General features: G+C 34.0%; 1 protein-coding gene across 1 annotated transcript in view; it reads right to left on the bottom strand.

Annotated features, from left to right (window-relative positions):
* Positions 1–13722, bottom strand: part of pth1r (parathyroid hormone 1 receptor) — a 79805-nt gene that overhangs the window by 25308 nt on the left and 40775 nt on the right. The window contains exon 2 of the mRNA XM_059500986.1: positions 11123–11225. Within this exon, the coding sequence (XP_059356969.1) occupies positions 11123–11225 (103 nt within the window). The remainder of the gene's footprint in view (positions 1–11122; positions 11226–13722) is intronic.

Below are 13722 nucleotides of genomic sequence, written 5' to 3'. Positions count from 1 at the left end.
AAACAAAAAGGGCTTTGTGTTGACTTTAAAGACAGCGTCAACAGAATTTTCAATAATCCAATTACAAGTCAAGATGCACACTGTTTCCACCTTGCATTTCAAATGCATCTCCTGTGACTTCTGTTTGTATCCTTGAGACACTCCAGTCTAATTCAGTCAGACCTGACATTACTTTTTCAAGTAAGGAGAGTTTGACACACAAATACTATGGAGTGTACAAACCCATGTTACATTGATCATGAGTCATTAGAAAATGAATGAATGGAAATGAATGCAGGGGTAACCAGTGTATTTCTGCTTGTTCAAAAGTGCCACCTACTGTCAGAGCAGTGGGTCTTTACGTTGAAGTTTTAAAGGAGATCCATCCATTTAAACTGTTCAAATCTGAGGACTAAAAACAGGGTAGAAAATGACATTTATTTCTATGATGGCAGTTTTTAATGTACAGTGCAAGCATTATACGTGCTCCTCAAAAAACATAAAAATACAGCTCATGGACCTTTTAAATATCTTTTTTTTTTTTACTCAGAAATATTACAAATTCAAAGTAAAAGCCTACAGTTCTATGTTGGACAACTAATTCAAGTTAATAATATTAACTTTGAGTTAGCACTGTAAAATTAATGACAGATTGTGCATGATTACATATAAAGTCTTCAGCCTTATTTCGACACCCCTTACAATTATTTATTTCTATACTTTATGTAATTATAATTTTATTGGATTGCACTTTAGTGTGACAATAATTTCTATTACACGTGTGACACCATCTTTAAAACTTCAGCGTATGCAGCAAAATCTCTTTCAATTGCTTAAACAACTAAAACACATTGCAAACATTTATCATACCTTTTATTTATTTGTTTCATGACGTACTATAACTTGTTATAACACCAAAAGCACAAAGCAGATTATATTCCTGCACTAGTAACAATGGTTCATGTCATTCAACACTCTGAAAATGAAATAGTGTAGGAACAAAAGAATGAAGCTAAGATTTAGGCCACCTACATTATATTAAAGTCTTTTCTTGAATATAAGTATGAATAATGGCCACTTTTGATTTAAAAAAGTCTAAATAAAGATCTGGAAATACATTAATGACAATATACAATATCTCAAAGTTTTGAATGAGTCTGAATAAAGGTCTCAATGATTGTAGCTAACACATTTATATGCACTTCTAAATGATTTTCGATATTAGCTGTTCTCTGCTGAGCGAATCATCAGTACAACCCTCCCTTCTATTCAAGAACTGTACTTATCCAGAGTGAGCAAAAGGGCTGTTAAAATCACTCTGGACCCCTCACACCAAGCACACTCCCTCTTTGAACTGTTGCCATCTGGTCGACGCTACAGAGCACTGAGCACCAGAACGACCAGACACAGGAACAGTTTCTTGCCTCAGGCAATTCATCTAATGAACACTTGATAATAACTGTGGAACATGCTACACTATTTATATTTATATACACATACACTTATTTATCTAACACACATACTTAGTTTACACTTACATTTTTGCAAATAATATACCTGTACATACATAACTGCTTATTGTAATATACCTGACTTACAATTGACAATTTGTATATTGTCATTCCTTACCTACTTATTTTTTTATTTTTTATTCTTTTATTATGTGTTTTTTTGTTCTGTCGCTGTCATTCTGTTGCACTGTGGAGCTCCTGTCACGAAAACAAATTCCTCGTATGTGTAAACATACTGGCAATAAAGCTACTTCTGATTTTTTTTGTGCGCAGGCTCCTCTTGTCTGGCCTCCTTGTTTCCCTTTGCCATGCCCATTTGTTTAGTACTTATCTAGTCCTCATTTGGTTAATTTTCACCTGTTCCTTGTGTTATTTCCTTCCTATACATTATTTTCCTGATTGTTTATTGCCACACATTTTGTGTTGCATCCTTTGTGTCCCTTACCGTACTCTATTGCTTTTTAGTTGTCTAGCTTTGTCCAGTTATTGTGACCTCTCGCTGTTTGTGTTCTAGCCATCAACTGAGTTAGCCCAGTGGATTCTGCCAGCTTGTTTATCCCAGCCTTTGGGGTGCTCCACAGGTTCTGACCCCTGGATTTGCTTGTATGGATTGGCTACTTATTTACGACCCCTCTCTGTCATTGACAAGTCCTGCTTCCGTCCCTAAAGTTTCCTCACCACCTGACTTTCAACTGCTCTGCCTGCCTGATTATCGACCTGTCTGATGTCAACAGTTCTCTGTCTGGACTTATCACCTGGTTTCGATTCTCATTTGGCTCTCACTCTCGTACAGTTATTTATTTTATGACATCTTTCTGAATAGTTCAGTGTTGTAATGAGTCTGCCAATATTAATGCATTTGATCTTGGCATAATATATTTGTTTTGCATGCTACTGCTGCAGCTGATTATTGCGGTTGCAGAGCACGTTTTGAGACTTGCTAATGCCGATACATACATTCTCCTGTGAGCATATAATACATTTAATATCCTGTAGCACATCTAGATAAGTGGAGCTGGGGGAGGGATTATGTTTCAGAAAACACAGAATCAAACCATTTAACTGTTCAGTAGCAATTGCTGCAGATGCAACTACGAATATAAACAGGCAGAACATATCCAGTCAAAATTCTGGATACTTTCTGAAATTTTCCGAAGATTTCTACATTTTTCCTAAAGTTTCTACAAATTCCTGGCAATTTTCCAGAAATGTACTAGAAATCTTTCCCTTTGCAACAATAGATTCAACAGATACCAATCAGCTCATGCCATGTATTAAATTATGTGACAGCTATCAGATTACGTGTTAAAGACTTATCAGTCTGTGCAATCTAGAGTTTCAAGACTGTTATAGATAATACTAATACTAATAATAGAGAATTTAATACATACTGTATTAGCTTTTTCATAACTTACATGAAATCATCATTAGCACATCTACACAGGTGGAGCTGGGGGAGGTGGAGGGATTTTGATGCAGAAAACATTGAATCAAAACATTTAATTGCTGAGCAGGAAGGTCATTGGCTGCAGATGCAACAGACCCCAATCAGCTGGTGCCATGTAGTAAATGATGTGATAGCTATCATATAGCATGTAAAGCACCTATCAGCCTGCTCCATCTGGAGTTGGTGGCAGAGGAGGGTTTCTGATAGTGTGCTGCAATACTTGCTTATAGCAAACACGAAACCAAACCATTTAGCTGTTGTGCATCATGCTCATTGGCTGCAGATGCAACAGAGACCAATTATCTTGTGCCATGTAGTAAATGAGAGCTAGTAGGCTCTAAAGAATGTAAAGGATCACCCTGCACTATCTAGAGTTTAATGACTCAACTAGATAGTTCTATCATGACAGCTATAATGGATGTGACGATGGTAACGTATCTGCTTGTGGAGGTATAGAATATTGATGCTACTTTTGTAAGTACAAAGACTTACCAATAAAAACAAGCAGATCAACTGCCAAGACATATCTACAGCCATTGCTCTGACAAGCAATGAGAACGGCATACACGCTAGATATGTGTGATTCGTAGCATGGTTTAATGATACACTCATTGAAAACAAACAAAAAAAATTGTACAAATCTGTTTTTGGGTGAACAATCCCTTTAAGGACCTTACAGCCTACGCCATCTCATTGCTCTGTTTCATGCACTGTACAGTTTCATGACAGAACTAGTTATTTATACCAAGTAAAGTTTGGTTGAGAATTATCTCACTCTTTGGTCCTCTCTCCCCACAGAAATGCCTTTTTGTTTTTTTCCACATTTTCTTGGCAACGCAAGTATTTCTGGCTTTGCTTTCCATCGCTGTTATTGAAACCAGCTGCCCCTAACTTGCCACAAATAACTAGTTAAGGATAAATCTCGGCGTATGGCTTTCCTGCAGATTCATTATTTTCCTATGCCTGTAATTAAAGACTTTGAGAGGGAAAATCAAAGCATATGATGGAGCTCTTTTCATATGCCCGGAGACCAGCTTGTCAGTTTTTTGCGAATGTAATTAAAGGAGAGTTTCAGACAACAGGCCTGTTTCGAAGGACGCTTGTCCTGGAGGGAGTGTGCCATGTGTGTTTCACATTCCCAAAATAACAATAGCCAAAAAAATAAGTTTGTATCTTATATATAGAGCATTAAGCCGCAGACCGCCTCCAATAGCCCAGTGGTTTCAGATATAACTCCACACAGAAACATCACATATACAATTTCCCGAAATCCAAGGTTACGATGAAGCTATCATCGTATCTGATGAGGCTGTGGTTATTGATGATGTCATTTGGGGTTTCTGAATAATATTTGTCTTCTCGCCCCCTTCTCGCATGAGATTTGGGCCTGGCCCGAATTGTGCCGGCGTTTTGATATATGAAAGCTTTTATAGCAATCTGGTGGTGTTATTTTACACCCAACCGCAAAGTTTGAGCGTCAGGCTATTTTCAAACACAGGCCAGAGAGTCTCAGGGCTTGTGGAAGCCACATCCCTGCACTGTGCGACCCATGCTGAAACCTCAGTGTCTCACTCAATGAGAACCTTGTTCATGCCCCGCCATGGAGACTTGGTCTTAACCGAAGCACAAATGTGCAATAATAACAAATAAGAGCTGTGCAGTGCAGCGAACTCTGAGGCCAGGCCTTGACTTGAGGTTGAGCTCTGCCACCTCCAGCCTGGACTAGAATAGATAAACCGACTCAGCTAACTATTTGCTGAGCAAACTATTTCAGATACGCACAACGATGCGATGGTTTAATAATAGTTGGCTCGAAGGTTAGTGGAGAATGCCACATGAATTGCACATAAAGCATCAAGGGTGGTCTCACAAAGACATGGTCAGGGGCAAGGCAAAGCTATTGCTGAATCAATCCTCATGGCTTTTCCTCGCTCAGCAAGACAGAGGGATGTAGCGGGCTAGCCATTTCCTTTTGATGACGAACTCTTGAAAATAGACTTGTTTTTACTGCCACTCCTGTAGGAAATCTCCTTAATGTGCTATGACATGCAATTATTGTACTTGGGCCAGAAACGTCTTTGGCAATTCCTCACAAAAGCAAGAGAACACTGAGCATTGCTGTGATGGCGGTGACAGTGACGAGTGCTTAGTGCATCATTTGAGAAAACATGGGAAGGGAAATTCAATTCTGTTCTCCGTGCTAAACGCTGTTACAATCCCAGATGCTACAAGAATTTATAACACTGTTTGGAAAATAAAACGCACACAATGATATGACCTGCTTTAAAAGACCTTAGGAGGAAAATGGGTAACACTTTAGTATATGGACCAATTCTCACTATTAACTAGTTGCTTATTATCATGTCTATTATTATTTCCATATTGGCTGGTTATTATTACTTATAAATAACATACACATATAGTGCATGACCATATTCTTCATCCCTAATCCTTAAAATCCCTAAAACTTTGCATAATAAATTTTAGACCATGCGCCAGGTGCGCTGAGCATTTTCGCCACAATTCTTTATTTTATATTTGCAATTAATAATATATATATATATATATATATATATATATATATATATATATATATATATATATATATATATATATATATATAAACATACTTATAAATAAAAAAATACTTTTGGTAGCCAGTTTTAGGTTTTTCACTCAACCTCAAAAACAAGTGTCATATAATTCTCTGGACTCACTAGGTCAATATTGTTTAAAATGTTGAACTTTATTATTTGGATGGCTATAACAGGGTCTTTTAAAAATAAATCAAATATGGGTGTGACCAAGTTTACCCAAATGCCTATAATTCTTAAATTGTTAAATAATACATAGTATCTTTTTAAACATCATAAAGCATCTTAACTCTGCCAATCGCTGCTTGCTTCTTCTTTCTTTAATTTTTAGAAATTAAATTAATCGATCCAGATACAAAGAAAACTAAAAGTGTTACATAATCGGCCCAAATACAAAATGCATTGCAACCATTAGCAGTCACATCTGGTCTCAGTACTTCAGAAACAGCAAAATGACATCAGGCACGCTCTGTCTCAGAGGTTACACGCTTAGCCTAATTTCAATAGACGTTCTATGATCAGAAAGACGTGTGCACCCTTCCAAAAGGGGTCAGAAAACAGCCACCAGAAAGAGCGCAGAGTCATCAGGTAAAGCGGTCAGATCTGACTCAGCCACCCAACACAGGGCCGAGAGCAAAGACCAGATCACAGGAAATCTCACCCAAGATCCCGCACAGATAACATCCCTTCACATTACTGGGGTGCTTTGAACAGATTTGATAAAACATCATTTTCTTTTTTTTCATGATGATTTTTACATGTATTTGTAGTATTCTGAAGATGTCAATGGTGACAACAACCACAACAATAACCATTTACTATTTACAACTTAACTTTATAAATACATAAATTACATCATAAAATATCATCTATTTTCTTTTCTTTATCATTGACATTTATTTATTCATTAATTTATTCTTATTTTATATGTTCTATATATGTACACATTATATATTGTTAACTGTATATATATGTAGAATATCTCACAAGTATTAAAAGACTGCGAAACATCTTTGCACGACATATTTTCTGTTTCTTCGTAGGTTTATTTTTGAATTTGGTGTTTCCTTGTTTCCTTTTGTTGTCTTCAGTCATGTTTTTTTCTCTTTGTTTTAATTATATATATATATATATATATATATATATATATATATATATATATATATATATACCATGATTTAAAATTTGACATATGCTTTTACTTTGCTGCATGAAACTTAAAGGAATGTGTAAAGGAATTTGTTTCTACATTCTCTGGGTCTGAACACAGTTATTGAATATCCTGACCAAACAAAAGTATTTCTAAGAAAATATGTAAAAAAAAAAAAAAAAAAAAAAAAAACGAAAAACAATACACATTTATTTGTATTAATCCAAATGAATCCAATATTTCAGATTCTACAATTTTGTTTATATATACCCTAATTCACACATTTGTTTACAGCTGCATTACATGTATTCCAAATAAAACTTGATCATATGATAAAATGATCCTATAATATTTTACTCCTTCGCTCATGCACCTCTAAGATGTTCATTCACTTCAGTATAGACTGTCCTCAAGTAAACTATTTAATAATCTCCAATGGAGTCTGAGATTAGATTCAAAATCTAACGGGCATAACCAGAATATTTTAGATCTTTGAAGAGTATAAAACAGAATCGTTATGACTGAATTACAGTAAACAGGAGCTGTTTAAGCCCATTTCTTAATACAAATGCAATATATGCTAGTGGTCTCGGACTTCTGGACCCCACTGTTTATTATAATTATCCCTGTCTGTTATTCATCATTTCATATTTCTGAACGAATCCTCAAACCAAAGTAAATGAGACTTTGGAAATGAGTGTAAAGCACAGCTGTCCATCTGTCGGGAGGCATTAGGTGTGACCGAGCTCAGACGAGCTAACATTGACTGCGTCTGAGTGAGACCAGATCTCTGCTCAACATCAGCATCCAGCTGCACTGAGATGAGTGGCTGCTTATAGGAGACATAAGAGCATCTCATCATAACCTTCTGCTGCTGGATTAACTCAAGACTAAGATCTGTTGAGAACAACACTGAGCTGGACTGCTGTTACTGCATAAACACAGTCGTGGCCAAATCAATCTTCACTTCCATTTCTTTTTCATTGAAATGAACCAGCTACTAACATGTGTCTGAATTTAAACCAGGTTCTCACATTTTTGACTAATGAATTTGATTTTTGAATTAGTGGTGAATACTGGTTAAGTAGCAGTGTGGAGTGCAATGCATTCCAGTTATTTAATTACTTTTCCCTTGAAACAGTAAACTAAGGTATTACTTTTTATTATTCTGTAATTTAATCAGTTACTTCTGATGTAATTGCATTAACGAACTGTATAGACTATAACATTTGTATATAAAACAATAATGGATTTAACATCAAAATGTAATCAAAATCTAATGTGAATGTTTGTCTTTAAGTAACTTTTGCCCATTAAATACTCTGGTCAGTTTAATTAAGTATTTATGCAATTTATATTAATAATTTGAAATAATTAAAAGAGCAGTTTTGTTGATATGGGGTTTAGAACGAAACTGGTAATAAGTAATGCAAAACTTTTTTAGAGAAAGTAATTTTCTTTTTTGTAACTTAAGAGTGTAAGTGAGAGAGCTTACACAAATAATTAAACAATATCCAGCTGATGATGAAATGTTTTACCAAAATGTTCAGTGACACTTTATTCTAAGGACCAGTTCTCATTATTAACAAGTTGTTTATTGGCATATTGTCTGTTTATTAGTACTTATGAAGCACATATTATTGCTTTAATTTGCATGACCATATTCTAGATCACTTAATACTACACCAAGCTTAACATCTACCTTGCTAACTATTAATAAGCAGCACATTTATATTGATGCAAATGTTGTTAATAGTGAGAACTGGATGAATTAAATCACTTGGTAAACTTTGCAATAAGGTCTCAATTGTAATTATTAGTAACTCTCTAACAGCACTGATTAATCTTTGTTAAGGTTAGTTATTAAAAAAGTGCTTATGTTCATGTCAGTTCTCTGTTAACAAATACAACTTTTGATCTTAAAAATGTATTAATGCTAATCTTAACATTACCTAAGAATAACAAATGCTGTAGGTTTTAGTAAATAATGTTAAGAAATTGAACTGCAAACATTAAACATGATTCATTAGTAAATTAGTGATTTTTTTAAATTATCATTTTTATCATCCAAGCTGATTTGCGATGGGAAAAAAGAAAGCCCTGTAGTCTGCAGCATGTCCTCATAGCATCTGCTCACAATAATTTAATCTGTCTAGGACAAACACAAAAGCCTAAAAATAAAATAATGGCTAGTAGTTACAGTCTGGCAAAAAACATTATTACTTTTGAAAAAAACTGAAATCGTAAGCATATGTTAAACCATTTTATATAAATATGAAAACATGAAATGCAGAAGGTGATACTCTAATTTGAATTCGAAATCCTTAAACACGCATAATTATTTTAAGCACAGGATGTCTTGCAAATGTCTTGGAAACGTCCTCTTTCTGTGTGACTAATGTGCCGCAGCTTATGTCATGTTATGTCATGAAAACTCAAACACATATTCCCATTGTGTGAGAACCGACTCCTGAGAGTCTGACATCCAGACTCCTCAGCATTCACTCCAGTTCGGACATAAACATCCTTAACTGTTTCATGCTGTGAGACAGAAGTGACTTAACACGAGTAAAATAAGCCTGTGATGAGAAGAAAATAATACAGCAGTCTGGCTTTGACAATAGGCCGCCAAAACGTTATTTCAAATGTGTTTGAGACGGGGCACCACAGTGAAAGGAAACTGAGGTTACCATAAAAATGAAAGCCTTTCACACTCTCTATTCCCAGATCTCTATTTAGCATGGCAAATCACATAAAAGGGATTACACACAACTGCGCTATGCTATTTTCCAGGCTACATTTAGCAGTTCTTTTCTAATGTCGCAATACCAACATATCTTTCAGACACCACGACATCAGGTCATTAAGTAGGGATATGACACACAAAAACACTTTGATTAAATTATATATATAAATGTATCACTGGTAACAGTTTCTGATCTTTTTTTATAAATCATTAACAAACATTGTTTAATATGTTTGTAGATGTTCACTAATGAACATATTAAACATTATATAAAGAAGAAAGAATATAAATGCTCTTAACTTATGCTCTACTCAAATAATTAAATAATTAAAGTACTAAATAATTAACAGCAAACGTCTATAAACTATGAATAGATTTGACTAGACTGGGGACTGCAAAAGCCTGAACAGATAATTAATAAATGATTTGTAAAGTAGTAGAAAAATGCAAATTTGTCAACTTTACAGACTCTGGTTATGAGATAATGAATCATATCAGTGTTTAAAATGGACAAGATTTTCACAACAAAATGTGCATTAGATGATATATAAATTATTTTTTAATAAGTTTAAACCACTGGTTTAATGGCGTTTTAATGTGTGCAAATGCACGTTAATAAAGAAGCTGTTAATACATCTGTTAAAATTATTTGTAGATTTTTAAAAACCGTATGATCATAAATTGAATTTTAAAAGCATTTTAATTTCCATTAACTAATGATCTGTTATTCATTATGTTCAGCGTGTTCATTAGTAAACATTTACAAGCATATTATTTCACAGTTGTGGCTATTTAAATATATATAGATCTATTCATCTATCAAATATAGTTTCTTAATAATTTCTATTTTAAAAGGGCATACTAATTTATGAATTAAACGTTTAACAAAAAGATTATTAACAATTTACATTTACATGAACTAATGATTTGTTAATATCAAGCACAATATCTCATATTTGTAGTTAACTGAATATCAACTAATGTAAATTTAGTTTGAGAAATAGTTTATTATTATATTATGTAATATCACCACTATATAAGCTATTTGATTTTGTAAGGGAAGTGAACAAGAAGGAAAAAAACATGAAGCTGCATTAAGCAAAGCACTTATTTTTTCTTGGACATCACATCATTTAACACGTCACTTTTGGTTAGGAAGACTCGAGGATGGCAAATTCCCAGTGAACTTATGTTTTTGTTCTTGCAGCACAATGGCAATAAAGATTTTGAAGTGAAACTGAAATAGTTTTGACAGGTTTTGGTACAGAATACTTTTCTGTGTGAATTTTTAAAGCAGGACGTTGACAGACAGCTGCCTATCTTGGTAAACATCTTAAAAAGCGGCGTGTCAGGTCAGTGTAATAGAAACTAATGAATTCTGTTGGCTTTGGCTCTGTCTGATGAAGTGTTGCTCAGAGATACAATTCAATCAATGCAAGTTCATTTTAGCATCATCCTGACTGTGTGTGTCTCGACGTCGGCAGCCTGACCCCAGATCACATCCCTACAGACACACATTTATCGACTGCTGCGTTTATCAAATATGTCAGTTCAGCTTTGCTAAACTGACCTGAGGGTGAGTATAACTGCACTATATATAGTGCTCAGTGACAGCAGATATCTACGTTTGCCGTCCTGGAGATATGTTACTCTCAGTTTTGTTTATTTTTTAATAATAAGATATTTCTGACTTACCAGTGATTTTATGTTTGGACTTGATGGCTCGTTCACATTTTCGTTTTGCGTTGAACAGAAGATTGATTTGTTCTTCTTTAGTGAGGACATCATCAGCATCAACCTGTACAGACACACAAAATATATCATTTAATATATTTCAGAGTTGATTATCATGCGTATAATTTACCCTTATGTGGGAATATTGGCTAATATTTACCTTAAAACACTCAATGTAATAATTCATTGACAAATGCTCTGAATAATTACAGTTTATGAACTATCAAAATAACTCATCCTTATTTCTAACTCATATTTTATGTGAGGTTATAAAAAAAATCATTTGAAATTATGTAGATTAACTAGAATATTTGGTAACAATTTACTTAAAGTCAATATGAATAATGCATTTTAAAGGTGTGTGATGTAATGCATTACATCATTTCATACATAACTGTGACCAAAGGCATTAGAATATTTGAAAGTTTGTTAGTCATGTGTTTCAATGCATCATACTTCCTAAAAGTGTAAAAATAAACAGAGAAGTATAATAATTGTGTATAATTCACGAGATCATAAAATGCATTATAAGATTTATAAATAAACAGAAAAACATTGTTAAAGGGATTTTTTTTATTGTCTTAGCTCTACACTGAAGCTGAATATATATACTTAAGATTTACTTAAGTTTTAACTGCAATTTCTGAATGCCTGACTGGAAATGTGCTGGGGATATTTGTGGACACTTGATGGATAGCTGGGAAGTGTGTGTCACCATACTCTTAAAATGAATTATAATTTCAATAACTGCATCAGAAACTTCAGAATGATACGGAAAAAATCAGTTTGGACCATGATGGATACAGCAGCCCCCCAAAACGTATTTGGACACCTAAGGCAGGCTTAAAAATGTATGAATATCCTCGCATTAGATAACAAATAGAAAGATAGCACAAGCACATTTTTCAAGAATTGATATATTATCTAAAATAAAGATAAATGTATTGTGATGCTTTGCGGTTGTCTGATGCTAGCGGAAAATGTCAAAGTGATATATTACGGTAAACCTGTTCAATCTCTGCTAGGACTTTTGTGTGAACTTAAGGGTAACTGACTACACACACTCAAAAAAATAAAAATTCACTGTTACATTAGTTGATTAATAAAAGTAATTGAAGAATTATAAAAGAATTATTTTTAAATGTATAATAGTTTAAAATTCTTAGCGTCCCCGTGACTCTGTAAAGGTTTAGAAAACGGATGGATGGATTATTAAGTCCGGTTTCATAGCAGATGCTTTCTGAGGTCACTCTATGCACTTATTTGTAGTGTACATTTTCTGAGAGATGTGAAAGATATTTTGTTCTCTGTGATGAACAAATCCCACAGCAGTCTTATACAAAATAAATCCAGCTATTTTGATCTTTTTTTAATATCAGTGCACAGTCCTTGCTAACAAAAGCTTTGCCAAGTAAACAAAAAGAACAATGCACAACATCTCTATAGTTTATGCACTTCATATCCCAGTTGGGATTTGGTAACAGAATGTGCTATAATATATTCTTACATCCACTCTGTCACAAAAGTGCAAAGTTCACTTTTAAAAATTAAAGTTGGTGATTATTAGAATTATATTAGATCCTTTACTGAGTGCCTAGACAAGAGCTAAATAAGATTTACAGTGGTGTTTGAGGTGAGTAGCAGACATGATTCATCCGCACTGAGATGTGATGCCAGCACAGGTGTGACTTGAATTTGGCTTATTTTCTCTAAAATGTCTTCTACTGTTACAGCATGCAATTCAGTGGGAAAACTGGAATTATCAAAGATACCCCAGTTGGTGGAAAGTAACTAGATGGAAGTTATTGATTTTTGATTTTCCGCTGCATTACAGTAATATTTAGACGTTGACCATCAGAGCTTATAGAAAACTAATGCTACACTAATGACTCCACATTTCACAAAGTGAACTTAAAAGCAGCCTGTCTGTACCAATAAATGGCCAAAAATTAAAACAGATTTGCTTAAGGGCGTTTTTTATTTTTTTTTATTTTTATTATTTATTTATTTTTTTTTACAGATTTTTGTTTTACATTTTTGTTTGGATTCCCTAGACACAGACACGTGGATTTTGGTAAATCTGTAAAAGTCATTTTGTAGACTTTTGGACTGATTAACATAGCCCCGCATGTGAACTGTAGAAAAATATATGTATCGTTGCCACAAATTATTAAGATGAATTCCCTGAAATCCATGTCAACATTGTATATATTTGCTTTAATTACCTCAAAACAAGGGAACAAATGAGTAAAACATGGCTACAATTGACTTAAACGATTAAGCAAATTATTATTCTTAATGTGTAGCCAAAAACTGTGAAATTAATTAAATAAATTACAAACCCGATTCTAAAAAAGTTGGGACACTGTACAAATTGTGAATAAAAACAGAATGCAATGATGTGAAAGTTTCAAATTTCAATATTTTATTCAGAATACAACATACAGTAGATGACATATAAAATGTTTAAACTGAGAAAATTTTAAATTTCGTGGCATCAACACATCTCAAAAAAGTTGGGACAAGGCCATGTTTACCACTGTGTGGCATCCCCTCTTCTT

This window comes from Carassius carassius, chromosome 20 (assembly GCF_963082965.1).
Source record: "Carassius carassius chromosome 20, fCarCar2.1, whole genome shotgun sequence".
NCBI lineage: Eukaryota > Metazoa > Chordata > Actinopteri > Cypriniformes > Cyprinidae > Carassius > Carassius carassius.
Note: the sequence above shows the minus strand (reverse complement) of the source record. Positions and strands in the feature narration are given on the sequence as shown.